The 27,469-nt window shown below is 46.9% G+C and overlaps 4 protein-coding genes across 10 annotated transcripts in view; 1 reads left to right on the top strand and 3 right to left on the bottom strand.

Moving 5' to 3' along the window:
- Positions 1-35: 35 nt before the first annotated feature.
- LOC125991316 (putative protein MSS51 homolog, mitochondrial) lies at positions 36-2,352 on the bottom strand. The gene is made up of 6 exons (XM_049759147.1): positions 2,199-2,352; positions 1,752-1,898; positions 1,560-1,684; positions 937-1,500; positions 778-871; positions 36-698 (listed from the first exon to the last, which is right to left on the bottom strand). The coding sequence occupies exons 1-6, from the start codon at positions 2,213-2,215 to the stop codon at positions 494-496; spliced, it is 1,152 nt and encodes a 383-aa protein (XP_049615104.1). The 5' UTR covers positions 2,216-2,352; the 3' UTR covers positions 36-493.
- A 231-nt stretch (positions 2,353-2,583) lies between these two features.
- Positions 2,584-5,622, bottom strand: LOC125991310 (putative protein MSS51 homolog, mitochondrial). Its single transcript, XM_049759136.2, has 6 exons — positions 5,294-5,622; positions 5,086-5,235; positions 4,385-4,509; positions 3,762-4,328; positions 3,061-3,154; positions 2,584-2,989 (listed from the first exon to the last, which is right to left on the bottom strand). Exons 1-6 carry the CDS (start codon positions 5,449-5,451, stop codon positions 2,791-2,793), a joined length of 1,293 nt encoding a protein of 430 aa, XP_049615093.1. The 5' UTR covers positions 5,452-5,622; the 3' UTR covers positions 2,584-2,790.
- Positions 5,623-5,707: 85 nt separating this feature from the next.
- Positions 5,708-19,827, bottom strand: capn15 (calpain 15). Of its 5 annotated transcripts, none has more exons than XM_049759103.2 (12): positions 19,582-19,827; positions 11,572-13,156; positions 10,741-10,949; positions 9,773-9,956; positions 9,483-9,706; positions 9,113-9,238; positions 8,572-8,724; positions 7,862-8,023; positions 7,564-7,799; positions 7,333-7,502; positions 7,087-7,265; positions 5,708-7,021 (listed from the first exon to the last, which is right to left on the bottom strand). In XM_049759103.2, the coding sequence occupies exons 2-12, from the start codon at positions 13,132-13,134 to the stop codon at positions 6,844-6,846; spliced, it is 3,384 nt and encodes a 1,127-aa protein (XP_049615060.1). In that variant the 5' UTR covers positions 13,135-13,156; positions 19,582-19,827; the 3' UTR covers positions 5,708-6,843. The 5 variants fall into 5 exon arrangements, with proteins under 5 accessions (XP_049615060.1, XP_049615059.1, XP_049615057.1 ...); XM_049759102.1 differs by lacking the exon at positions 19,582-19,827 and adding an exon at positions 18,225-18,342; XM_049759100.2 differs by lacking the exon at positions 19,582-19,827 and adding an exon at positions 17,847-18,214.
- A 1,090-nt stretch (positions 19,828-20,917) lies between these two features.
- The window catches only part of ankfn1b (ankyrin repeat and fibronectin type III domain containing 1b), a 47,009-nt gene continuing 40,457 nt past the window's right edge, over positions 20,918-27,469 (top strand). Inside the window, exons 1-2 of one of the 3 annotated variants that reach the window (XM_049759084.2) lie at positions 20,918-21,116; positions 22,072-22,164. In XM_049759084.2, coding sequence (XP_049615041.1) covers positions 22,148-22,164 — 17 coding nt within the window. In that variant the 5' untranslated portion in view covers positions 20,918-21,116; positions 22,072-22,147. Of the gene's footprint in view, positions 21,117-22,071; positions 22,165-25,798; positions 26,180-26,207; positions 26,382-27,469 lie in introns of those variants that run through there. The other 2 variants (XM_049759085.2, XM_049759083.2) reach the window with 2 other exon arrangements.

Genomic DNA, 27,469 nt, shown 5'->3' with positions numbered 1-27,469 from the left:
AATTTAACAAATTATCGAATTGCTTTGGAACAGCATTTGCCATATAAAACCTATGAGTTTTATTGATTATTTGTGTCGTCACATCGTATTGAAATATAGTTGTCACCAACCACAGAATCAGCGCTAACAGGGGGCCACAATAAAATAAATCCGTCTAGAAACTAACACTAGTCTTCATTCGGTCCTCCACGTTTTCCATTTTATTTTTTTATTCAGTCGAATGCAAAAAGCTCCGCTGCACCAAAATATTAGATGGTGTATTTAATATAATTTAGGGAATATAATTAATTATTTTTAGTATATATTTGAAAGCAGGTCATCATGGTGGTCTATTATTTGTAACTATTTGTCAATCAATTAATGATTTAATCAATCAAACAGTGAATTAGTTACAACTAAAGAATTTCATGTTTTTGTACAACAGACAAAGACAATCAATAATACTCAATTTGTTTAAGTTAATCGTACGGAACGACAGACGGAGCTGAGGCCCTTAGGCCTCATCTGGTTCCTCAAACTGAGCAGTCTCTAGTAGACCTCGAAAACAAAAGTAGTGCGAGTTCCAGTAAACGGGTGGCTTGTTGGGACATGGGCCAACCACTTCTGGTTTGAGTGAAGCAAAGGGGTTGGCTCCACTTCCTTTCAAGTGCATCTCCAATTCCAGCAGGATCTGCAGCGAGTAGGTCATTTCTGCCTCACTGTGGATGAAGCCAGAAGTGTTAGCGGGCCTCGCATGTCATGAAGATAACTTGGGGGACTAGCATTACAAATGCTCACCTCAGAGCTGTGAACATAGAGGAAATCTCATAATCCCTCAGAAGTAGAAGTGTTGGAAGCCAACCTTGCTCCAAATCCTGACTGGCGTCAAATCCTGAAAAAAGAAAAAACTGTTTGATGGTAGTGAACAGAGGGGAGTAGCTAGTTAGGACTTCTCACCAGGATGAAACCCAACCACCAAGTCGGGCTTGGCTGCTTCCTCTTTCTCCACCATTTCCTCCCAGAAGTTATGGTAGAGGCCTTTGTAGGCACTGATGTAGACCCTCTGCTTTGGTCCAAAGGCTCTGAGTGGAGGCCTCACGACGGGCCCTTCTATCAGGTCCGGTCCCACCATAACAATTTCTATCCCCTGGTGTCCGGGGAACATCTTGTTGAGCTCGTCATAGTCTGTCAAGTTTGCTCCTAGAGTCTCGTTCTGGCCGACTCCCACCATGTGGATGGTGAGAGGTTTGGAATGAGGGTTCAAGCCGAACAGCCTCATCCCCCAGGCGATGGTGAGAGGCCTGGAGAAGAACTCGCTGCAGACCCTCCACAGGGACTGCTTCAGGTCTTCCTCCTCAGGTCGAGGTCTACCTGCGTCGCCCCATAAGGCTTTCATGTTCTCTCCGTTCATAATGGGATGGAGGCGAGAAGTAAGATCACCCTGCATGGCGAGCCAGTCATCCCAGTTCTTTATCTCGGACTCGGGTTTTGTCCAATTGTCGGTTGGGAAGGGAAGATCTCCTGTTGGGTCATTCATTCATTCATTCATGGGTCACAAACAACTCATCTTACGTGCCCACCTTTGAACACAAGCCATTCCACCACTCTGTCGATGGCAGCCAGACGTAACTGTGAGCAGAACTTCTTATGAATGAGCCAGTCGCCCTTTTGACACTCCTTGCAGCAGTAATAAACATTCAAACATCTGCAAAGAACCATCCTTCATAGAATAACAATCAAAATGGAGTCTTTCGATTTTTTCTTTTGGTTACCTGGAACAGCGTTTTAGGTTTTGAGGGTTCGCCAGATGTTCTGAGCTCTTCTCACATTGCGCGCACACTTTAAAAGACTCCTCCATTTTCTCAAACATCTCCTTTTGGGAATGGAAAGCCATGGACTTCACAGTCTGTGGGGCCATTCTGGATACAAAATGTGTTAGCCATTTTTATTACCCACTAGCATTAGCTATTTTTAGATTCAAGCACATGACATTTAAGCAGTGCCTTAACAACTCAGAAAGGTAAATTAATGAAAATATGGTTAGAAGAGCAGCAGATTTGATAGAAATACAGACAGCAAAAAATTTAAAAAGTATTATTAAAGAGGAAAAAAAAAACTGGCCAGCTTGCAGGTCTACTCTTGAAAATGCATTTGGTCAAGACTTCTATTTATATACATGACATTTTAAAAAATCGAATTGAATGTCTATGAAGTCATACCTGGCACTTTCTGTCATTTTGAAGCTTTTTTTTCCGTGAAGTTGGTCACGAAGCTTTTCCTTCTTGCACGCTTCCGACGCCTTGGAGGAGAACTTTCAAACACCTGCTGTCATCCATCTCCTCTGAATGTTTGACATTCATCTCTACACATGCTCCAATACGCTGGAAAATGACGTCACACAAGGGTTATATCAAACAACAAATTACAAATAAAATCATTTATATCCACGCTCATTATTGTATGGTTCATTTTGAGGGATATTTTAAAAGTTTGGAAGTCTTTGAATAGACGAGTGCGTACTTACAAGTTGTGACCGCAAGAGGGCAGTGTCGTTTCGAGCATAATTACTCCAAATAAACTTCATTTCTGTTGAGATGGGTCATAATTTCATTTAATTTGTTAAATAAAAAACACTAGGATTATGCAAAATTGCAACATTAACACCACATTTAAATACAGGAACATGGGAAAATATAAACTGTGCCTGGAAAAACAAAATGTGTATTGCAAGTGGAGGCACTTGACTATTCATAATGCAAAAATGTGAGAAGAAAAAAAATCTCTGGAAAAGAAGCTAATTCGCGTAATCCTTTAGTTGTCCTCGTTAAAGTCTTCCCTTGGCATCAATCCTTGGAAAGCGATGTAGTGCGAGTTACAGTACACTGCAGGTTTATTGGGGCAAGCCAGAACCTGCTCTGGCTTCTGCGATGAAAACGGATTGGCTCCGCTCTCCCTGATGTCCATCTCCAACTCCAGGAGGATCTGCAGTGAGTACTTGAGCTCCATATCGCTGTTGGAGCCAACATGAAAATGATTCGTCCTATCAATTCAAACGATTATAATTTACTCCAGATGACTGACCTGTATACTGTGAAGTAGGAGGGGATGTTGTAGTCTCGGAGCAGCAGGAGGGTGGGGAGCCAACCCTCCACCAGACCCTGGTTGGCGTGGAAACCTGCAAGAGATGTCTAATTAGCTCAAGAAGAAGAGGACCAAAATAATGACAGATGCGAGGCTTGATTCCTGCATAGCAGTTGCAAATCCACAGTGACCTCCTGATACTCGCCTGTTGACAAACGAGAGCCAAAATCTGTCTTCAACCTGCCGGATAATCCGTCATCCTCACATTAGCCGCCAGTTGTCACTTTAGCCCTGGCGCTGATTTATTCGGCCGCGTGTCGTATGAATAGCTCGCCCTTCAACCGGGTCCCTGGGCTCTGAGCCATCCGTGGAAATCAAATACGTTAAATCCACCCCTGCTTATCTGTCCCTGAGCTGGCTTCGACGCCCACATCCTTGATCGATACGGTTTTAAGTTATTGGTGGATGTCAGCTGAGATTGAGTGGTCAAAACTATGCACGAAATACGGGCAGCTGAACAAATGAATGCGTTTAACTCAGCTAGCTTAATACTAAAGCTAAATAGCATCTATGTTGAGATATATTCTTTATCCTCTGCAAAGAATGACAGAAATTTTATGAACCGTATCCGTGTTATACTGCCCTCATGTGGCCAAGGGCAAACAGTTTAATTTTTTTAATTGAATAGCGAGTTAACCTACCAGGATGAAATCCGACGACCAGGTCTGGTTTGGCTGCTTCCTTCTTCTCGATCACGTCCTCCCAGAACTGATGGTAGAGGCCCTTGTAGGCGCTGATGTAGACCCTCTTCCTGGGCCCAAAGGCCGTGAGAGGGGGCCTCATGATGGGGCTTGCAACCACTTCCGGTCCCACCATGACCACCTCAATGCCTAGGTGCCCCGGGAACATGTTGTTGAGCTCGTCGTAGTCCGTCAGTCTGGCCCCCATAGTCTCGTTAAAGGATGCCCCGGCGATGTGGATGGTAAGCGGTTTTGCGTGAGGGTCCAGCCCGTAGCGCCGCACGGCCGAGCCCACTGTGAGGACACGAGAGAGGAACTCGCTCTGAAGGCGCCACACCGACTCCCGCAGGTCGCCGTCATCCGGCCTGGGCCTGCTGACGTTCATCCAAAGGGACGCCATGTTGGCACAAGTCAGGACGGCGTCCAGACGTGGCGTGAGTTGGTCCTCCTGCAGTGCCAGCCAGTCCTGCCAGGTCTTCACCTCTGCAGCTGACTTGGACCACTTCTCGGACGGAACGGGAAGGTCTCCTGTGTGGAGGCAGGACTTTTTTTTTTGGACTGGATGAAGTGGTTTCTTGCCTCACCAGTGAACATCAGCCACTCCACCAGCCTGTCGATGGCCACCAGACGTAACGTCTTGCAGACATTTTTATGCTGAGGCCAGTTCTTGACTTGACAATCCTTGGAGCAGTAGTAGACGTTCAAACATCTGAAAGGTCAGAAATGTTCTCACGATGAAGTTTCATCGCATGTCGGCGAATCAGTATTAAACATCGGCTCGAAATAATGACCGCGGAGAGAGGCAGGAGCAGCTGAGAATTTATAGTGTGTGTGTGTATGTGTGTGTGTTAAGAGCAATGCAGTTGGGAGAGCTTTACTAATTAGCAACAGGTGGCAAATTCCCAACGGGGGAAAAAGATCACGACGCGGTAAAACGTTAAAAAAAGAATCCTTTAAAAAAAATACAATCAATATGCATATTGCGCAAATCTATCTTGTAAATAAATTTGATGCTGTCGGATTAGCGCATTATCATTGTCATAAAAAGTAGGCCGCAAAGTATATTATGACACAAGAGATCTCAGTAAGTGAGCTTTTATGGGCTGCTGAGTTCCATGGAGATGATTCAGTCAGAAGGTCTGAGTTATATTTACACTTGGGCATCTTCCAAATATGATTCACCATGGTGTCAAAGTTAAAGAATATGCCAAATAGTGTTCAGCTTGTGATGTCACTCATTAGGCCACGCCCCTTAAAGGCAAATTTTATTGAAGATTGGACTTACTTGACACAACGCTTCAGCGTGTTGCCTTCTCCGACATCTTGTGGAAGTTTGCTGCAGCCGGTGCAGAATTTGAAGGTCTCCTCCATCTTCTGGAACATTTCCTTGTGGTTACGGAATGCTATTCCTTTGCTTTTACCTTCCAAGGCAGCCCTAAAATTCCAATAAAATTGATTGAATCCAGAAAAAAAAAGGGGAGGATAAAATCTACCTGTATTGTCCGTAGTCGTTCATGTTGAGCTTGTTTAGGATCACCTTGGAGAGACCCGCCACGTTGGAGTCCAGGGAGTAGAACCCGGACTGGTCCGAGAAGACGCTGTCGGAGCTTGGCGTGTAGGACTGGGGGAGCGCCGGGATTTGGGATGCCATGATTGAAAAAATATCTCTCGATTCCGTCCCAAGGTCTTGCTTTCTCTTTAGTTCAGGATTGTGGTGATTGACAGCTCCTCGTGCGGGGTGTCATCATCACATGTGGGGGTCTAAAGTGGGAGTGCAGATGATGACGGGAGGGAGGGTGGGCAAGGTGGGAGGGAGCTTTTTTTTTTTAAAGGATAGGACAAAGTAAGGAGGGGCGGGGGGGGGGGGGGGGGGGGGGGGGTCATGCATCAACAAAAAGTCCGGTGCGTAATTTAAAAAAAGAACTTTTATTTGGTCCACTGGAACCTGAGATTGAAATATTAAAACATACATATTTATACACATATTCACAGCCCGACCCTCGAAAATTATTGATAAAATATTCTATAACCTTTGTCAGCGTTAAGTTCTTGTTTGTTGGTTTAACTACTTATTTAAAATGTATTTAGTTGATTATTATTTTTAACACAACACATCTTGTGGGTTGCACCTGTACAGTTTTTAAAAAGGACGGGGGTGTTGTCCGTAGCTGTAGCTTCTTGCAACTACCAGCAGGAGGCGCTACTGAAACATGGATTAAAAAAGGGTAGGTGGGGGGGTGCTGAGGGACACCAGCAAGAACCCAAGTGACAATGAGACAGAAAAAAAAGAAGTGATTCACTGCGGCCTCGCTCCATCACATTCCAACTCGTTCGATAAGTTGAGCCGAATAAATTAAATTGCACGGCTGCTCAGTGCAAATATGTGGTCATCGTACAAATGAATGTTCCTTTGGGGGGGGGGGGGGGGGCATATTTACAGCCGCTTTACATCACAGAAACATTTACAAGGTGTTTTGAAAGATAAAACGATGGCTGGAAGGAAAATGGCAAAAAAAAAAACAATGAATCAAACACTCAAAAAGTGAATCAATTAAGATGGGAGGGGGCGGGGTCACCAACATGACACACGTTTGGTCCTGAGTTAGAGAGACACAGAGCGTGAACGTTTCTAAAACATGCAGCATAAAATTATACGGATAAAATGTACCTGGATGGTTGAAAGAAAAAAAAAAAGAAATTTGGCTCAATTGGTACCATATTGGATGAGATACAGTAAATGTCCCTTAGCTCCGCCCCCTCGCCCCCCATCTGGTTGTTTTGGGCGGAAAATGGAGGGAAGAAGTCCTGCAAATGGCTCAGTAGTTACATCGGCATACAGCGCTTGTACCGCACACATATTTGACACTTGAAAGCGGCCCGCCAGGCTTGAGAGCCGAGCGACTCCGCCCTCGTTCATCCTGAGGGGCCAGAAGAAAACTTCAGTGTTGACCAATACATTCAGACGCGCGGGAGTCTTTTTTTCGCCCAGCGTTCCAGTGGTCTGACCGTCGCTCGGAGAAGTCCGCCAAGTGGGGGACGGTGGTCATAGCGGCCTGGGTCGGTGGAGGCCGTCGATGTCCGGGGTGAGCTGGGGGCTGTGGGTGGCTTTGGTGGGAGTCCAGTCGCCCAGCGAGGCCTGGGCGGCTTTGCGGTGAGCCAGGCGGTGCGTGATGGAGAAGCCGGCGTTTCCTTCTAGCTGGGAGAGCACTACCAGAACTTGCCTGCAGGGGGAGACGGAGAAAGGTTTTCCAAAATTCCCACCCTAAAAAAAAAAAAAAGCACATACCGGTGTAAAGGCGGCACGCTGTCGATGGTCTTGAGGCTGCCGCGCGTGGACACCACGTTGAAGCTATCCGTGCAGTCGCAGGAGACGTGGAGGTAGTACTTGGGGTGACGGTTTTCCACCACCACGATAAGCCCCGCCCAGCCGTGCGTTAAATAGTAGCACGTCATGCCCTCGCGGCCCTGAAAAGACAAAAGCGTTCCTCTTCCTGCGCACGTCCCGATATTGAATGTGGACATAGACGAGCACCTCGTGTCTTTCGCCTTTGTTTTCCGTCAGGAGGATGATGGCGTCGGCCAGCGTGGTGGCGGCCGCTTCCACCTGCTCCACCATCACCTGTCTGGAGCTGTAGATGGCCAGGATGTAGCCGGGGAAGTCCTGACTGGGCCGACGCTGATCTCCGCTGGTTGGACTGGACACTGAAGTCGAGGGACGGACGTCAGGTTGTGTCCATAACGGCCGATTATTTGTCAGACTTACCGGGCGTGGGTGGTCCTCCCGACCCGCTCACGTTCATCTGCCAGTGGTTAAAGGCGCAGCAGACCACGGCGTACTCCCCGGGCTCCAGCATGACGTCGCAGCCGACAAACTTTTTCACCGCTCGCTTGCTGTGGGCCAGCAGGCGACCCAGGGTCAGCTTGTTGCTGCTCCCAAAGGAGGCCCGGAACACCATGATGCACAAATCCAGCAGGTGGCTGTCGGCCGTGTCCGAGCGCCTGACGACAAAAAGGGTCCTCGTGAACAGCCTGTAATATTTTTTATCTTCATCCATGTTTACCTGCTTCCCTCCTGGAAGAGAGCAAACTCCAGCGCCGTCCTTTCCAACACAGTGAGTGCCATGACGCTCACGGGCCCGCTGGCCTTGCTGGGGAAGCATCCCTGAAGCCGCACTTCCTGCCAGTCCGAGTGAATCTTACAAATATCCACCGAGTCAAAGTACCTGCAGGGCGAGAAGACATTGTTCTTTAAAGTCCATACGGGGGCATCAAGAGTGATTGAGTTGTCTTTCATCACTCGCCCCTCCCCTTATTGTTTCAGTCCAGGCAGGCTGCTGGTTCGGGTGGGAAAGCGGAGAGATTACGTGTCAGAGGGAAATCAGGCGAAAAGACAGATGGGGTCCTCTGGGCCAAACACATTTTTCAGGTGGAGTTGTTCAAACAGGACAGCTGCCTCGGTTCCTCCCGGACTTATTGCGACTTGTATTTTTCGAGACAGGAGCTCCATGAATAACAAACACGGGCTTCGGTATGACGCAGTGCAGTGCACAGATTTTTTTTTTTTTATGACCTTGTTGGAAACATTAGCAAAAGCCGAGTGTTGATTAAAAAACATCCTTGTAGCGCACATCTGGAAAGAGGCCATTTTGTGCATGTTAACAACAATCTGGTGCCAAAAAAGCAGATGGTGACTAAAAGCCACCGAGGTCACATGACACACGCATCCATCACCGTGTGTACTCGGATGACATTTGCAGAGTGGAGCTCTTACTTGATGAAATCCGTGTACTCCATCCAGAAGACGCCCTCGCTGCTCCCGTGCGCCATTAACTCGTGACGGAGATGCTGCGGCCAGTCCGTCCACTCGTCCGACCAGCTGCCGTTCCACGAGAAGCGACCCCACGGGTTGCGGAGTCGGAGCAACCTGCAATTGAGTAAATAACATCTGAGTCTCCTTTTTTTTTTTTTTTTAAAGCTACTCTCGACTTACTCTCACAGGTCGGTATAATCCGGCCGGCATTGTGTTTCATTACTCTACACCCCCCCCCCCCCCAGTCATCCATCAGCTGATCAAAAGGACCCCACTGCTGCAGTAAAAGGTGCACCTGCTCTCCATTCCCATCCCTCCATCCTTTCCCTCGACTCGTGACGCTCGCATTCACAAAAAGATCCGTTTGAACACAATTCAAAGATGTCATGATAAATAATTCACACGTCAAATGTAGGTCAAGTCGATATTACAGACTTTTAATGTTCAAAAGCTAATGTATGATTCTTTTATAAAAAATAAATTTGGACTAGAAGGAGCCTACCTGTATCCTTGCACATCTCGGACATCTAAAATGGAGTAGGCGTGGCGAGGCCGCAGACCCAGAGACTCGTAGACGGCGTCGTCGACCTTCATGTTGCCTCCTCCGCACGAGGCGCCCATGAGAAACCTAGGTGACAAAAAAAAAAGCTGAATGAAGCACTAAAAAAAAAAAAAGACGCCATTTTGTTGATGAACCCAACTCTCATGACAGACCCGGCTGGTCGGCTTTGATTTATTAAAACGTACCGCAGCTCGTCTGACAGATGGGCGCCAGGCTGGCTTCAGATCACCGAGCCACTTTTGAGGGCTCCACTTATTTATCTGCTGTTGCTTTGAAAGCAAATCAAAGCGGCAATAATGTCTCATTTTACCCTGCTTCCTTGGAGCTGAGCATCTTGGCCCAGATCAGGTCGGTATCGATGGGCTCCTCCCGCGGGTTGGTGGAGCTGACCTGCAGCATGAGAGAATCGCAAGGAGCTCCGGTCAACGTGGCCAAGCCCTCGATGGCGCGCCCCGCCTGCAAGGCGAAGTAGGACCCGTGGAGTTTGGCTAACGCCTTCTCGATCAGCGCCACCCACAGCTGCTTCCTCTGGGCCTAAAAACACCCGCAAAATCGTTACACACCATTTTTGGGGGGACAATGTGTCGCACGTCGACGAACCTGGGAGAAGAGGAGGTACCCGTATTCGTCACAGGGCAACATGTCGTCCACCAGCACCGTCGTCCACGTGCCGTCTTTGCACAGGCGGACTTGGTAGGCGCCTTCCGTGCAAATCGTCCTGGTGATCATCACCCTCTCCACCAACTCGGGACGCTCGGCCAACACGGCCAGAGCGCTGAGGAACCTGGAGAAAAAAAAAACTCTGCTCCACTTTTGTCGGCTGGTTTATTAGGTTGTGTGGATAACAAATTTGGGTTATATCCGGAAAAATTTGGCTCCAGGGAGGGTTATTTTTGATAAGCTGTGTGCAACTTTGCGAGGGACTTGACTTTGTGAAAAATGTGTGTGCGCCTCCAAAGGGCGCAAAACAAGGACAGGAAGATAAAGCACATGTCCAAACTTTGGTGAATTATCTTCCCGCCAGGTACATTTGTACGTCTTTCCACGGGTATCTCTTTTATTTTTTTTTTCCTCTTCTCTTCTCTTTCTGACAGCATATTATTGTTTCATCGTCTCTTTGTGTTAGTTGCCATCGCTCTCCGCTCCATCTTCAAGGCTGAATTTCAGTGCTGGTGAAATGTTTTGTGAAAGAAAAACAAGGCGATCGATTCCAGTCTCTTTTGTCTTTTACGATTTATTTAACAGAGCAAAATGGCTGATGCCCCCCCCCCCCCCCTCCGGAATGCTGCTAAAATAATTTATTTCATTTAAGAAGGTGAATAAGGGCGTGATTGATTTTATCTTTTTATTTAATTATTACTATTTTTATTTTATTTTTTCAAAAATTATTTAATTTAAATAAGGGTGTGGTTGATTTTATTATTTATTTCATTTTTTTTTTAAATCACGCTAAGACTTTTTTTTTTTTTTTTTGTGTGTGATGAAACATCACTTCACCGATCTTGACCTCAAAGTGCCGAAGCCCGAGGAACGTCCTAACTAGCTAGTGATGCGTTCTGACAGCTTACCAGCAGTTTCCCAGCAGCCCTTGTAGGATGTCGGAAGGTCGGGGGGTGCGGAAAACGGACCACTTGACGCCTCGGTCTTTCGTGTTGCTGCATTTGATCTCGTGGGGGCGGAGCCACTTTTTGATTCGCTGCTGGACGCTGTCGCCCTCGGGGAAGCCGACCGATCGTGGTCCCGGCGGGAAACTGTCGTCCACAAAGTTCACCGTGTTCTGATTGGGAGAAAGGACACGGGGGAAGGATAAAGTCAGAGGCTTCTTCCCATCTTGGACGACGAGGCACTCTAAAGCTAAACTAGCTCAAAGGCCCAATTTTTTTTTTTCTAACGATCTCCGCTCACGGTCTCGCTACACGGAACACGATACCCAACCCGACACACTATCTGTTCATCTAAAACCCTTTTGTCCGGCGACACACACCACTCTGGTTTCCTATTTGTGGTGTGAGAAGTGAGCCGGGGTTGGGAGGGGGGGGGGAGCGCCCCGGCGCTAGCTCCCGGTAAAGAAAATGGATTGCTCTCCAGCCTCGGCTCATAATTCAATTCAGTTGCCTTGATGCCGGCATTAGTGAGCAGACAAGAGTCACCGGCGTCATCATCGTCCAAGGTCGCCACTCGTTCGGCGCTTTATGCATAACCCTTCCAATGAGCTTAGACGTTTTATGGATGGAGGTGCCGATGAGTATTTACGAAAACCTCCGCCGCAGACGCCAAACTGGCAGACTGGTTAGCTTGCAGCCAAATATCAGAGGTGGCGTTGACAATCTGTTTTTGGGAATCACGCACGGAGGCAGATTTCGCAACATCACACTTAGGTGTTGGATATATTTTCTTACCTCTCGGCAGAAGCTGACAATGTTCTCCCACAGCTCCTTGGCTTCGCCCTCGTCGTTTCGCCGACGGGCTTCCACGTGCATGCTCTCTCTCCTTTTCAGAGGTTTGATCACCTTGCGAAGGGTGAGGTACTGCTGGGGCGTGTGGCACGCCGCGCAGTTCTTGGACTTAACGTCGTTGAGGAGAGTACACGCCGGGCAGCTCCACTGGCCGGGCCTCTCGTGAAGGCCCGACGAGGAAGGATAACCTCGGCCGTGTTTGCGTGTTTTATGAGCCATGGAGGAAGATGGAGGGTTGGGGGTGCAGGAGCACGTCGTTCCGGGTCCGGAGGGGACCTGGCCGCATTGCGCGCAGCAGCGAAGAAGAGCCGCCTGCTGCTCCTGAAAGCCGTGCAGCTTGGACGATCCACAGGCGGAGCACTTTGGAGCACCCGTGGGGTTACGCAGGGTGCACTTGGAGCAGGCCCAAGTGCTAAAGTCCGGACTGGACGGGCTAGCCGGGGTGAAGCGTACGGTCTCGCAACCTAAATCGATTAAGTCGGCGCCGGCCCGCGACGATCGGCAGGATTCACATTTGGACGAGCCGCCTGGGTTCACTAAGGAGCAACCCGGGCACTTCCAGGTAGGGGCTCCGACCTGGTGATTCTTTTGGGGGTCTTCTTCTTCTAAGATACTGAGGCGCTTACAGGGGTATGAGGGCTCCTGGGGTTGGGCGTGTTTGGGTTTGGCGGGTCTCTGGGGGCCGGACTGGGGGGGTACGCACGCACTTGGGGGAGAGGTGGGACTGGGGGTGTTGGTGCCTTGGTTTGGGGGTCGCCCTGTCGGAGGCACCTCTCGTCTACTTCGCGGCACCGGGTTGTTCTGGAGGGAGGTGAAAGCCGTGAACGCGGACGACGGGACGTGGGGAGGTTCTTGAGGTTCACAGGGGGGAGCCGGAGGAGAGTCATCAGTTAGATCGATGACCAGAGGAGCGGGCCCCGCCGAGGCCACGGGAAAACCTAGAACGGGAGTGCGAACCTCTGGTACCACCAAAGCCTCGGGGGGGATTTTGGGTAAGGACAGTTTCCTGGGTCCGCCGCAGGCCGAGCAGGACAGCGCAACCGGCGTGTTGTGAAGCGTGCAGCGAGGGCAAGCCCAGCCCGACTTGTGCTGCTTCTCCACGCCGCCGCCGACTTCCCCGTTGCTCTCCGAGCGTCTCATGTCCTCCTTCAGCGGGACCTGGGGTTCTGCAAGCACCGCGGGCGTGACGATAGGCGGGGGGTCGGTGGTAGGAGCAGGGGGGAGACCGTTTGAGGTGGCGGCGACGGTGGTGACGGCCGGCGCCGACGTGGTGGCCGACGGTCCGAAGCCGCAGACGGAGCAGGCTTTGGATCCCTGAGGGTTGTTGAGGGTACAGCGAGGGCAAGCCCAACGCTGCTGCTCCTCGCTACTGCTCAGGCGAAGGATCTGATTCAGGTCAGGTTTCTGGCGAGGCGCCTCACAGATGGAACAGCGAGGTGCTCCGCCCACATTTAAGAAGGTGCAGCGTCCGCATGACCACTCGCTGCCTCGCACTGCGGCTGCCATGGAGCCGGGAGAGTGAGAGTGGCTGCAAAAGACAAAAAAAAAAAACACTTGAGACCACATGAGGACGGGAAATGGAGTGCGAGAGGGAAAGATTGCCTCGTTCAGGGGAGTCAAAATTAAATCTCTTTCCAGAGAGCAGCGAGGACAGTAAATCCAGACACAATGGCCGCATGATTAGAGTCAATGCAGCTCAAGATGGAGGAGAGGTAAAAAAAAAAATAATTATCAGACAACTCTCCATCAGATTATTCTAATACCGCGCTCCAGGGATAAATGCATGAGTCATTTTCAACTCTAAAAGAAGAATTGGAATCTATTTGCAGACAGTCACATGCTTTTTTTTTTTTTTTTGTGCTGAGGTTGGAGTGCACCCTCAGCCTTTTTTTTTTTTTTTTTGCCCGAGGACAATCAAAGTATGGTCCAAGTAGTTCCAGTACATTATGTCAGGAGCCATTAGCCGAGTATTTATTCTCCGAGGCTGATGTCAGCACTCCGACCTAAAGCGGTTCGCCTGGGGGAAAGAGGAGGAAAAAAAAAAACGTTTTCATTGATCGTAAATAAACAAGCAAAGAGAGAAAACGACTGTTGCTTTAACTTTTGCAAATTTTTTTATGGTAATCATATGTTGACGTGGTTTTGAATTCCATCCTGTCTGTCTGCAAGGAGCCACACGTCAGCGCCTCATGTTTTGATGACAGCTCATCACCCCCCCCCCCCCCCCCCCACGCCGTGGGCCATCTCCGCAACTGTCAGGCTCTTTCATCCACGCCCAGAAAGCAAAGTCGTGTTGTCAGCCACATGGCAACTTTGTCAAATCAATTGCTTTGCATGTCATTGGGAGACTAAGGGATGTAAAATTTATTATCACTGTCTGCAGGATTTTCAAAATCATTCTCCGGAGGATTTTTCATATTTAATTACCTCATTACACCTAACTTAATAAAATGTCACAATATTGCTTGGGGTCCCAAGAGAGTACTTTAAAAAAAAAAAAACGACTTTCTGTATTGAGCACTCGGGACCCCCCACGCTCGCACCTTTTCTCCTTGGCCCTGTTCAGTCAAGCTGCTCTAAAAGTGCCCACTTCAGCTCCTCAGTGTCGCAGATCCGCCTGGGCAGACGGCCAACATCTTACAGTGAAGCAAAAAAAAAAAAAATGAGAGAGAGGCACACAACTCCACCTTCGGAATAACAATCTTTTTTTTTTTTGCGATGAGGTTTTCCAGTCAGAATAAATCATAGATGACCCCCCCCCTGGAAGATCACAGTCCAGACTCCAAATAGATGGAAGACAATGGTGGTCGCTCGCTACTTGGATTCACTCTGCATACTGAAGTGAGATCAAGTGAGCCGAGTCTCGCCGGCTTCTCCGCGAGACATTTGGCCTTTGTGCGATAGTCATTAGCACTGCCTTTCCAAACTTGGCTCCGAGCCCGAGAGCCTGGTGGTGGGGGGGAGGTCTGGCCTGGCCTGCTCCTCAAAGAAGCTTTCTACTTTATTAATCCAACACAAAATGGAGCAGCATGGTGAAAATTGATGTTTGGACATCACACATTCGGCGCCATTGTTATTAACTGGGTTAGCAGTGAATGAAAATGACAAAGATGTGGGATTGTGTTTTCATTGAAATCTAACATTCTGGGAATCGGACTTCAGTTTAATCTCGTGAGTCAGCACTTTGGGAGATGTTACGCAACCCACAGCCTGCCGTTAGGTGAGTCACATTGACAGTCCAACTCGTAAGTGGCACGATTTTTAAATCCTTTTGCGTCTTGCTCAAGGCCCCCCGCGTGTTAATTGCGTAACGGAATCAATACGACGCTCGGAGCTATTTATCATGTCCGACGTGCATTGCTACCATCGATCGATTCCAATTAATGTTTACCGATTAACCGATGTGCGTTATCAATTCGACTTAGCGTCACATGTTTGATATGCTAGGCTACGAGCGGAAATATTTGATGCGCAAGGTCTTACGATTAACAGGATTTTATCCGTTTGGCCCGCAAGGAGTGTATTTGAAATCTCGCTCGGAGAAGGGGCAAACGGAAAGAAGTCCCGACCTCGAGCACTGCCCTCAGTGAATATTTCATGACTCATGCACATTTTTTTTTTTTTTTTTGCAAAGCAGCCGTGGAGACAGCTTGGGAGATTTGAATATTTACAAAGAGGGGAAAACTGTGACTTGCTTTTAGTGCACTGTGGCAAAAAAAATAATATATATCACCATGTGGAGCTTTAGGATCTGAACCCATCGGCTTCCAACCAGGGAGGGGGGGGATACCAAATTAATTCAGACGTGGGCCTTGGTGCTCCAGACCAGCTCTGGACAGTTTTAATCCAATTAAAAGGGAAAGGAAAGCCCGTGGAGTCGAGGAGCGATAAACGCAATCATCCATCACGCCGAAAAAGAACTGTCACCGGAATTGCCGATATGAAGAGGAAAAAAAAGTGACTTTTGTTCCCCGAGTCATTAGCAATCATGGCGACTGAAATGCTGTAAATATTCTTTATCAGAAGCAAAATCATTTTTGCACGGCAGTCAGCGTTAAATGGAGAGGAACTTAAGAATGATGAAAGCCTAACCAGGCGACCCGTGCTGAATAAATAATGGAATCCATTGTTGGTGATCGGGTTCTGGGAAGATCAATAACCGGCAAAGGGGATGTGACGCTCCGAGTGACTCGGCAACAACTCGCTCGATATGTTCTCGCTCTATTTGATTGCGACCTAGAAAAGATCAAGCTCAACTGGAAATACTCCAACATATTCCTAAAGGGGGCGTTCAAAAGTCATTTTAAGATTTAAAAACTAGTCAAAAAGTGCTTAACATCAAACTACTGACTCAATTTCCCTAGGGTGACTTTTTGAAAAACACTCGGATCAATCACCTCAGGGAGAGCCCTTGGACGCTGCCAAAACAGTCCATAAAGTGCAGCTGTGCTTGTGGAGGCCAAGGGGGAGGGCGGGGATTTTGGTTTACAAATCCAGATCAGCCAGATTTGCAGGCCAAGATAGAAAAATAACATGAGAACTGATCTGAGTCGATCCAGGTCACCTAATTCTCGGGACCGAAGAAGCTGGGACACCTCCCGATCGGTTCTCCTGGAACCTCCTGGTGTCTAGTGGGTCCAAACGTTCCACGGCCCTTACCTGCGTTCTCGGTGAGGCCGTGGAGACGCTTGCTGCTGCTGGCGTGTGATGAAGGTGGTGCCCCATACTGGGCTGCTGTGACTAGTCCTGAGCCAGCCCACCGGGGGCGACGACGGGTAGGGGTTGCCGCGGAAACCGTGATCCGACTCCGTCTCCGCGGTGAGGGACGAGGCCGAGCTGCCCATCGCCGCGGCGATAGTGACGACGGGTCGGAGAGGAAAGGGCTGCTCGGAAGCACTTTGAGAAGTTTCCGGTATCCGTTGCGAGGCTTTGTGGAAGTTCTTAGACACCTGGATGAGTCCGTTGGAGAATTTGCCAGAGCGATGCCTTGTAATTGTCTTTGATTTTTGGCTTCCCTCCACAGCGCCGCTTCTTCATTCCTCCCGCATACCATCGGACATGCCTCACCAGTCCGTGCAGGTTCATGCTTGGTCCCGGTCTTAGAGAAATACGCCGCTTTCACAGTCAGTGCCTCTCGGAATTATCTCCGGGTTCATCCGGGCCGTGGACATTGCAGACGGTTGTAAACAATCAATAACGGCGAGGATCTTGAGTTACATCCAGTAAGAGACAAATCAATGTGCTGCATTTTCCGGGGAGGGCAAAACTACAAGCATGCAAATTTTCCAGAATCTCATCTTTCAGATATGTGCTCTGGCTAAACAGCTGGACCAAAGCTGTGGGCTTAATCCTAATGGGAAATGTTTTCCCACGCTGAAGGTATTTCGGACCTCCACCCAAGTGGAACCAAAGATTCGAAAACTCAAAGAGATTCTTGCAAAAACTATTTCAACAATATAAATTCCAGGCTAGGATGTTTTCTGTGCCGATTAAGCGGCAAAAGTGCATTTCGGAACACATGCAAAAGATGTGGACGATTATAAAACGAGTCAGAAAACAGAATGCAAATACCAGATCACGTCAGCTGATCAGTTTGCTGTTACATGAGCATTAGTCACTATAAACACACAGACACACACTTTGCAGAATTAACCAATTAGTGATCGTATCATTTTTAAAAAAAGCATCCCCCAGGCGTCGACACGCATCCCGAAGAAAACGTCCAGAACGCACCCGCGAGGACTTAAATATTCAAATATCTCCCACAGGATCTTATTTCCCAGTAGAAGCTTTTACTGGCTGCACATGCGACCGCTGATGTCTTTCCACCAGCAGACATCCTCGCTCGGTTTTTCTGTCCTCTCCCTGAACGCAACACGAGGGCTTTTTTCACCCCCTTTCACCCCACGCGTGTTTCAAAAGGTTCCATTGGGGTGGGTCCCGTTAAAAATCCCGCGTCGTCGTCGTCCGCTTCAATACATCGCGGTGCATGATTGAATTCCCAGAGAGCGCAGGGGACGCGGATGCGATCGCCTCCAAAACAGCGGATTACTGGAGAGTCAGCAGTGCGCATGCGCAGTCTCCCCACCGGCACAGAGCGAAGCAAGCAGGCAGAGAGATTGAGATAAACCTCAACTATGAGCTTTGAGTCATTGTTAAGGGGGGGAAAAGCACTTAAATAATAAAAATAAATAAAAACAATTCAAGTAGAAACATACCACTCTGAGAAACTGTCTCCAGGTCCACAATGTGCCATAAAATCTCAGCTGGTGTTTGAGAAAGCCCAAAAATGCACAAACGAGCGCAAAGAAAGCTAGTTTTAAAATCGACTGTCAATCGAGAAGAATCACCCTGAGTATTTCTCCAAGCAAAGGGTTAAGAAGAAGATGGTGGCAACCAAACAGCTCATCAGCACCCAGCTGTCCCCTCACATTACTGAGATAAGCCTTCAAACTTTCCCTCTCGCCTCCCTCTTCCACTTCATATCACTTTGTTGACCTCATTGCAAATCTTCGGTTCCTTCACTGGATTCATTGTTCACCCGGAAGAGACCACAGTTCACACACATTAGAAAACGAGAAGTTAGCATGACTCACGTATTTGCTGGCACATCCTCATATAGGTTAAGAAATGAACTGTTGATTTGTAATCGCTTGACGGGAACTCTGGCTTGGTTTCAGTGAAAAAAAAAAAAAAAAAAAAGGGGCGTGTTGGTCATAGTCTACTCCGTCATTAAATGACTTGTTTGCACTCAAGCTGGTAAATCTGGTAAATCCGCTCTTCCCTGCTTTGACACGTAAAACAATGCAGATCTTCATATTGTGCAGAATGCAAAATGTGAAAGTGCCACACAATGAAGTTAATTTCTTTTAAATTACTTGATGTAAAAAAAAAAAAGTTGAGGTCAAAATGGAACTTCTAAAAGCTCTTTGTGGCTTCCTCATCCTTCCCTAATCATGCGTTTAATTCCGTCGGGCACAACTCAGCGAGAGAGCTAATGTAATAAAAACTGTTAACTGTAACTCTTTGTCCGCGTTGCACCTGTCCGAGGGCCGCCTGTCACCGTGGATACGCCAGCTGCCCGGCTTTCACGGGCGGAGACAGAGAGGTTGGATTTCAGTTTGTATTCCTCAGGCATGGAGAGGATGGAGGCTGATTTCACGCTACATTTTAGGCTACCGCTTGGAAAAAAGGAGGCAAAGAGCACCTGCTGGAGAACTTTTCTCAGGCTCAGATGCACATGTGCCAAAATATTCAGTGTTGCAAGACTAGACAAAAGGTCAATTTTGTCAAACTGAACTATAGCGCCAACTACTGGCAAGGAGTATCGGATGCTGGTATCGGTGGTCTCCATAAAATGAAGCAGCATTGCAATTTTTATCAAATTTGATTGTATAATTAATTAAAAAGCTCTAATTATTACTCAAGATGGATTTTAGTAGCAACTGGAGCTACTTAAATATTTTCTCCACCTACCTTGCGTGGAAGTGAACATAAAACTTGACTTGGTTCGCCTTGGGCTCCCAAAAGACCAAATGACACTCCTCCAAAAACACTAATGCAACATTTTTACGTTAACATTCAGTATTGCATTAAAGTAAACGAGCTCAGGTACGATGGAAACAAACACAGGTATGGTGTGACCTTTGCCCCTGTCATGCAAGCTGCAAACGAGTTATAAAAAGCATAGCAGCAAGTCATTTTAAACCCAACCTTCTTAGAAAGTGCACGATTTAAAATGCATTTGGAATTAAAGTCACATAATCGCTTAATCGTGGACAAAGTGGTCGCCCAGGAATCGTGCAAGAGTGACATCAACATTAGCTTGACAGCATAGCCAGCTGACTACTGGAGGACCTTGTAAACAAAGACGGTACGTTTGCATCGAAGCCGTACAGAAGATCGGAATGAAGTTGACCACCATGAGTCCATTCAAACGTTTGCAATGCTCACCTCAAGTCCAAGCGAAGGGCAGATGAGTCCTTCGTCTTTGTCGTCGCGGCGCTAACTTTTCACATCCATCGAGAGGTTAAGTTGTGCTGCAGAAAAAAGGAACTTTTCCTGCGTGGGCTGTACGTTCTCTGCTCCCCGAACACGCCGAAGACATTTGGGACAAATGCGGACGATGTTTACAGCCCGACAGGTAGCAGAGGGAAGTGATGAGAAGCGTAGGTTTACCTCCAGCAGCATCAGAAGGTAGCGGAATCATTACGCAATATATACAAGATGAGTGTACAGAAAATGCGTAGCACAGGACAATTAACATACGAAGCTGAAGTGAGCGTACGTAAATTTGTATCAAGAATACAAAAAAAGAGAACTACATTTCCCGTGTTCAATGCACTACAATATCCGGGTACGATTTAAAGCAGGGCTGTCGTGTCCGGTCGTCAGCAGATCTTAAAACAGACTGGATAAGGAGCGCTTGAGGACTTGACTTGGGCAGCCCAGTCTGCGGGGCAAAAATACTTAATGCAATGGACTGCGTAACCCTGTGAATTGACAGTGGGCGGATGTTTTGAATTGCGTTGTCGCCCTCTTGTGGTATATTTTTGAAGCACATGCTTAAAAAAATTAAAATAAAATAAAATAAAATAAAATAAAATAAAATAAAATAAAATAAAATAAAATAAAATAAAATAAAATAAAATAAAATAAAATAAAATAAAATAAAAATTCACCACATGTTTGACAGAAAAGTATTATTATTAGTATTACCACTATTCGAACATCAGCACTGGACTTGCTGCGAGTGGTACACATAGCCCGGAATCACTGCTCCAAGGCATTTTATTATTTCATTAAATCAATCAGTGTAGAGTAAAATATATTAAATAGCTTTTGTAATTGTTATGTCACAAAACAACTTGATTTCCCAGAGTCTGTCTTTTTATTTTTAACCCTCCCTGGTGACATTTGGATGTAATTAGGATAAAGAGTAATTTAGCATGTGAACTATTCTGTAAATGTGGATTATCTCTTAATACTGGTGTTACCCGTGTTGTTTGAACCATGCAGTTCAAAGGATTAGTAAATTCCCTAAAGATCCCTTGGAGGACCTTAAACGTCTCATTAGGATAATTGTCCATTCTGCGATCACTCTTCATAATTGACTCGGAGTTGTGTATATTTTGTCTTCTAGGTAGAAGAAAACTAGTTTTAGAAATAGTTTTGCACCCTGGTATAATTAAATAGCCATCAATCAGCAGATGCAAATCATGCACCCGCTGGGGTTGGCGTGATTTATGTCGTAGGTTCAAGTGAAGCGGGCGGGGCAAAGCATCCTCCCTTAGAAACGAGCACAATTTTGGGCGGAGAATCTCACCGGACGACCCCACATGTTGCGTATGTTTACGGCTCTCGGCGTCTTTACCACGCCGGTGAAGAAAACTCGTTTAAATTTCTCCAAAACTCCTGAAAACTGGACGAGTTCTTATTTTAAAGCAGCTGTTAAAAGCGAATGAAACTCCGCCCCAGCATGAAGTAAGGTACGAATGTCAATACACCTTTTTTTTTTAGGGGGGGGGGGGGGGGTTAGAGCGCTTTGTTTTTATTTTGTCGCGAAGTCAATACTTCTCCCAACAAAGCTCCAGACTTTCTTTTAAACTAACCTCAACTTGGCAAACTTTTGTGCGCTTACGTACACACTGTTGTCATGACAATGCTAAGGGAAACCGAGCACGTTGGGGGGTACACAAAAGACGCCAACTTCTGCCTTCCAACATCTCTCCTTCTACTTTAAACAACTTTTACAAACGTGCTTTCGAATTGAAAAAACGTGCACAGAACGTTTTGGTCCATTTTCCTGTCAAAACGGAAAAAGGGGTAAAAAGAATGACTGCAGTACAAGGGGGGGGGGTTCCAATATGTGCAATGTGTTGGACTAAGGTGTGTCCTGTGTTTATATGAGACACTTTGTGACCCAGCCATGTCCAGGAAAGGGATGCTTTCAGTCGGCCCTTTGCTGTTTTATAGCAGGCACTCATGTGGAAATGACATGACTTCCACAATGGAGAGTGAGCCACACTATTGTCCACTTCTGGGACGTAACAAAGAGTTACTGAAATTAAATTAAATAGGCAAAAAAAAAAATCTGAGGATTTTGCAGCCCACAATCACGTATGAAGCATATCAATCGTCTGCATGTGATTCATTGGAAGTGGGTGACTCATTGTTATGGCACTGGTTTGTACTCTTGTGCAAGGGAAGTTTTCACAAGTACGCACGCTCGGAGATGACAGCTCGGTGGAGCGTTGCCATGCTTTTCATCAGCATCCTCTCCTGTTGCCAACACAAACTGTAAAACACGTTGTGTTCACTCATCACTTTTTCTTGCACGACTTGACTTTCATGATCTGGGAGTGTAACGTTTCCATTTTGTCTCTCATGGTAAACACCATTCTTTTGCAAAAAATGCTAATTAGTTCTTTTTATTTTTCTTAGGTGATAATCCCAAATTTCAAACTGGAAAAGATACCATCACAAACCTGGGGAGACGCCGTCGCCCCGAGTTGCTGCAATGGAGCAACTCATTGAGTAAGTAATAAGTCTTTATTTGCTTGCAAGTATAGTTTTTCTTCATTGCGCTTTACTAAATGCACTTCCTGACTCTATTTCGGGGTTTCCTGGACCTGTTGTTGCCCATTCTTTAGCTCCCAAATGGCACCGGGACAGGAGAATAATTTTTATTGAAATAGAGTGGTTCAATGGCAGTCTAGCTAATGCCATTGGGAATGAATGGACTTAGATTTAACAGCGTTGGCTCAGGACTATAATATAAATTGTAAAAATAAGCGCATTGGTGAGCTACAAGCCAATATCATGAATCATATTGTCATTTTTTTTAAAGATAACACACTCAAATATTATACTCACCTTGAATATAACCCTCAAAAAGCAGATTTATTTCTTTGTGTTCATGAATATTACGGTGGTGCTATATGTAAAAACATTTTTAGTCTGTATCCAACTATAAAAGGTGTTTAAACTCCAAAAGACAGGTTTTCAAGTGTATTAGCACCCTCTTCTGGTGGCTAACCGGTACTGCAGTTGAGCTTTCGGGAATAGGGATAAGAAGCTTCTTACCCAGAAGTTCCAACATGGTAAAAAAAAAAAGAAAAAAATCTTTATTAACCGCATAGCTCATATTTTAGCTAATATTTTATTATATTAGTTCGTACAGTACTTACAGTCATACACGTCATTTAAAGTATTTGGACTCCAGCTCGCCCCCACCTGACGCATTGTCTAATTATGTCAACACAAGATTCTCTTTCTTTTTACGGTGACATCACGCCTCCAACCTGTGGCCTCGTTGGGCCGAACAATGAAGTGACAGCTCGGTTCTTGACTTGCGCAAGCGCTGATTCATCGATGAGTCACCAAAATGGGAGAAAAGAACAAGGGGTGGGGGGCATGGGGGGGGCTATAACCCTACCTCACCCATGCATGTGCATTCACATATACCCAGGCATGCACACTCAAGACAGGTGCCCACTTGCCTTCCCTTCATTGGAGCAATTTACTTTCTGCTCTCTGTGTGCCCCACTCTCAGTTTGTGTCGTTTTAAAGAGCAAACAATTTTTCAAAAATGATTTAATCACGATAGTTTCCAATCTGAACAATTATTTCACACTTCAAATCGGCCTTTCTGTTAATTGGATGAGGTCAGGGCATCACATATTGCTGTGTGGAGTTTTTGGTGAATTGGCAACACAAATCCGCTAGAGGGCGACATTCCAATTCATTTTTATCTATTGGTGACTAAATGGCCTAGTCGAAGAGGAGACTTGTCTCCCTCCCACGCACTCGTTTGATGGAAGCCTACCACTGTTTCTGTTTTGCAAATGTCCAGCTGATCGCCGTCATTTGCCCATCATGTGGTTGATTTACTTGACGTGACGTTTTGTTCCTTCCTAATTAATCCTCGCCGCTGGGCACATAAACAAAGATGAGGATTTTCAAGATGTAAATGTCAGTATTTTTGATTTGTCAATTAAAAGCAAAAAAAAAAAGTAGTCTAAGTAAAAAAAAGGTTTTTTTATATTAAGCAAGAAATCTGTTAAAAGAGGCGGCTCGGTGGCGCACTGGGTAGCACGTCCGCCTCACAGTTAGGAGGGTGCGGGTTCGATTCCACCTCCGGCCCTCCCTGTGCGGAGTTTGCATGTTCTCCCCGAGCCCGCGTGGGTTTTCTCCGGGCACTCCGGTTTCCTCCCACATCCCAAAAACATGCTTGGTAGGCCGATTGATCACTCCAAATTGTCCCTAGGTGTGAGTGCGAGTGCGAATGGTTGTTTGTCTCTGTGTGCCCTGCGATTGGCTGGCAACCGGTTCAGGGTGTCCCCCGCCTACTGCCCGATGACGGCTGGGATAGGCTCCAGCACGCCCGCGACCCCCGTGGGGACTAAGCGGTTCAGAAAATGGATGGATGGATGGATCTGTTAAAAGTAACTTGCATTCTAATTTAGTTACAATACTTTTAAAATCAATCAGTCAGTAACTGACTTTTTTCAAGCTAACTGGCAACACCGCATATATCAAAATGCTCTCATGATGTCATTCAATGTTTTCACGCATTGTACAGAAATAAAATACAGTAAATAAATAAACAATACAATAAATTGATGGCACCTGCATTAAATCGCACGCCGCAACTTTCGCACTGCGCACGAACGAAACATAAACGTGCGTCTCGAGGGGGTCGAGCTGCGCTACAAATCAAAGAAAGGCGGCGGAGGAAGAGCAAGTCTGCCGTCAGCACCGATAAACCAAACAAATACGCAAGCCGCATCTCGGCCAGACCGCCGTTACATTATGAATGAGCTCGTGTTTGCAGTTTGATCACAATCCGCCCGAGGCGAAATGCAAGCGCGGCCGTGGGCTAAATGCGTCCGGCATGTTGTTATTACCTCCCGTAAAAGGCGACAACAACAAATTCCGTCAACGTGACATTACCCGAGATTTCCCAAACGGCCGGGTATTGACATCCAGCACGGTTGTCACGTTCAGGGAGCGGCCGAGCGTTTGTGCGATGTCAGCAAGCGCCTCGGAGTTCGGAAGCGATCACTTTGCGCAGCGAAGAAGCGCTCGTCGTTATTTACGATATCGCTGTGACATTTTTTTTGTCAGCTCAAAGAGGCGTTGCCCGTGTTTATCCTAATGCGCTCGTTCCAAGTTTAGGTGGATGAATTAAGACAGTCTTAAGCCAAGTTTTGGGCTCAGTGATGCCAAATAGTCTCGCATGATTAATTCATCAGGCCCGATCATTTTAGAAAGACAAATGCAGTCCAGACAAAAAAAAAAAAATTATGAATGGCTGCTTTCAGCAATCTCATTCATTACGATAAATCACCATAATGGATTCCCACGACAGATTAAAAAAGGTCCACCTGATGCACGTTTTAATTGGGCGTTCGAATCGCCCTCAGCGACTGAATCTTCCTTTTAATCTCAAAGTCCCTCGTCCATCTTTCTTCCACAATGCTGGCTATATAATCAGGCAGCTTTACCTCCAAGACGGATGACCAGATGGGGGTGAGCTGGAGCAAATCACGTCAAGAGACGCAGGTAATGAATCTGCGGAGGGAGAAGAGAATCGATAAGATCGACTCTTGCAGAAAACTCCGATAGGGCTCGTCAACCAAAGCATCTGAATCGAGGTTGGGCAAATGAGACTACTTTTTTTTTTCCTCAATGAACTTTATATTTTGATTGAAGCCTCTAAATTGGATCATTTCTAAAGCGCTCTGATGCTGTGAGAAGAAAATTGAAGGTGAGTCGAGGTGGAATAAATGAGACAGCAGGATAATGACATTGTGAAGGACAACAATGAGACTTGTGTCCCCCGACTCAAAGTGACGCATGGACACTAATTGGTCGGATCCCTCCTCCCCCCCCCCGTTCCGCTCGCCACTTAGTGCTTTGGCGTCATCACACATATATAAATGTTTTTTTTGGACTACAAGGCGCACTTAATTAATTTCGCTAGGCCTTGCATATGGATTTGGGGTGGGAGGTTTCACCGGCGGCGTGGTGCAGAATCTGTCGCGTGAGACGGCGCTTACGCTTTGCTGATTGGTTGAGGCGGCGCGTGTGCTCATCAAGAGCTGTGAAAGAATCTCAGACAAGAAAAACAAGAGAGGGAGAGAGGTGGGGCGGGGAGGGTTAGATGGGGCTTGCGGACAAGCGGCGAAGCAGCTCGGCTTTATTCCGACACACGAGAGGACCGCCGCTGATCCGTCACCTCCCTCCTGTCTGGATTTGTCTCCTCAGGGGTGGGGGGGGCGGCGGGGGGGGGAGCAGCCGACGGCTCCTGCCATGTCGATTGGAAGGCACTTACAAGCGTTACTATTTTGAGAGACTGGCTGTGTGCGCAGTTGCAAACCTGAGGGAGGGAGGTTTGCTCTTTTTATTTTTTTATTTTTTTCCCTCGTTTTTCCGCACGTTGAGTGCTTCGCATAAGAGGCCGATGGCGCAAGGGGGAGACTCAAACTCGCAGCCCGTACCGAGCCGTGCCGCAGCATCCGGGTCCGAGTGAGTCCAGACGCCACAGGTTGGTGAAGCAGCTGCGCCGAACAGGACCAGAACCCACCCCTCCCTAACCCCACCCCCCCTCCTAAGCGTTAGAAAGGAACCATGGCGACTTTCGGGAAACTCACTGAATACTTTAATCGGCGCAAATCTCGAGAGGAGCTGCGGGTCGGCAGGAGCTCGCGGCGGAGCGGCAGCTACTGCTGCACGGTGGCAGAGGCCAGGTAACCCGTTAAGCTTTCCATGCATTCTTTATGATCTAAGACTGGATTCAAACCCTGAACCTCAGTACTGCGAGGCATATTTGCTAACCGTCATGCAAAATCTCTTATCACGATTGACGTTGATGTTTTTATAGTCAATGCAAAGTTTTTTTTAGTGCCTAGAAGGGGGGAAAAAAATATTAGGAGTGTCCATCCCTCCGATTCGATATGTCTCTGGGTTGTAATTAATTTTTTTTTTCCAATATACAGCGTCTCCCAAAAAATGGACTCATTCCTCATAAAATTTATTTTGTGCTAATAAATGATGCATGCTCTCTAATGACCATAAAACTTATTTTCTGTCATTTAAATGCAAACCATAAATAAAAAAAACTAATTATGAGTAATGGCCGATCATAGAGCGACTAAATTCATCTTGGGGCATCTTGTATTGCATAATTGCTGTGTCATGCTGAGATGTATAACTCTGACTTTGTGGTTCGAAAAGGTCCACACCTGTGTGCACACACACGTGTGTGTGTATGTGTGTGTTCACGCGTGAAAGCGAGCTTTGTGTTATGTAAGTGTGGAGGTGCGTTGGATGTGTGCTGTCATCCGCGCCGCCGGCTGCTGCCGACTACTATGGATTCTTCCCACGGATGTTTTTTTTTTTTTTTTCTCTCGATAAAAATAGAGGAGCCTTTCCGAGTACATTCGCTCCAAGCTGTCACACATGTTGTCCCACGCGCCGACTGTATCTTCTCCCCGCTGTTCAAATTGGCCTTTTCTGTCAATGGTAAAAAAAAAAAGGCCGAGGAGCCATTCCGAATTGAAGCTAGCGCTCTGATTTTTTATTCTCTTTGAAGAGGCTCTTGGTTGTTAATGATGTCTTTTCAGAACACCTTCAGGGTTATTTTTAGTCTTATCAACATAGTTGAATGAACAAAAGAGGCGGACGAGCTCATTTGCACCTTAAAAAGGAAAATACTCGTGGCCTTGGCAGTATAAAGGCACTAAGTGCTCCCCGTAATAAATACAGACAAGTTGTTGAATGCATAATGAATCATAAGCGATGTTTAATCAAAAGGGCCGAGCGTGCACGTTTTACT

The sequence above is a fragment of the Syngnathus scovelli genome, chromosome 21, assembly GCF_024217435.2.
Source record: "Syngnathus scovelli strain Florida chromosome 21, RoL_Ssco_1.2, whole genome shotgun sequence".
Lineage (NCBI taxonomy): Eukaryota > Metazoa > Chordata > Actinopteri > Syngnathiformes > Syngnathidae > Syngnathus > Syngnathus scovelli.
Note: the sequence above shows the minus strand (reverse complement) of the source record. Positions and strands in the feature narration are given on the sequence as shown.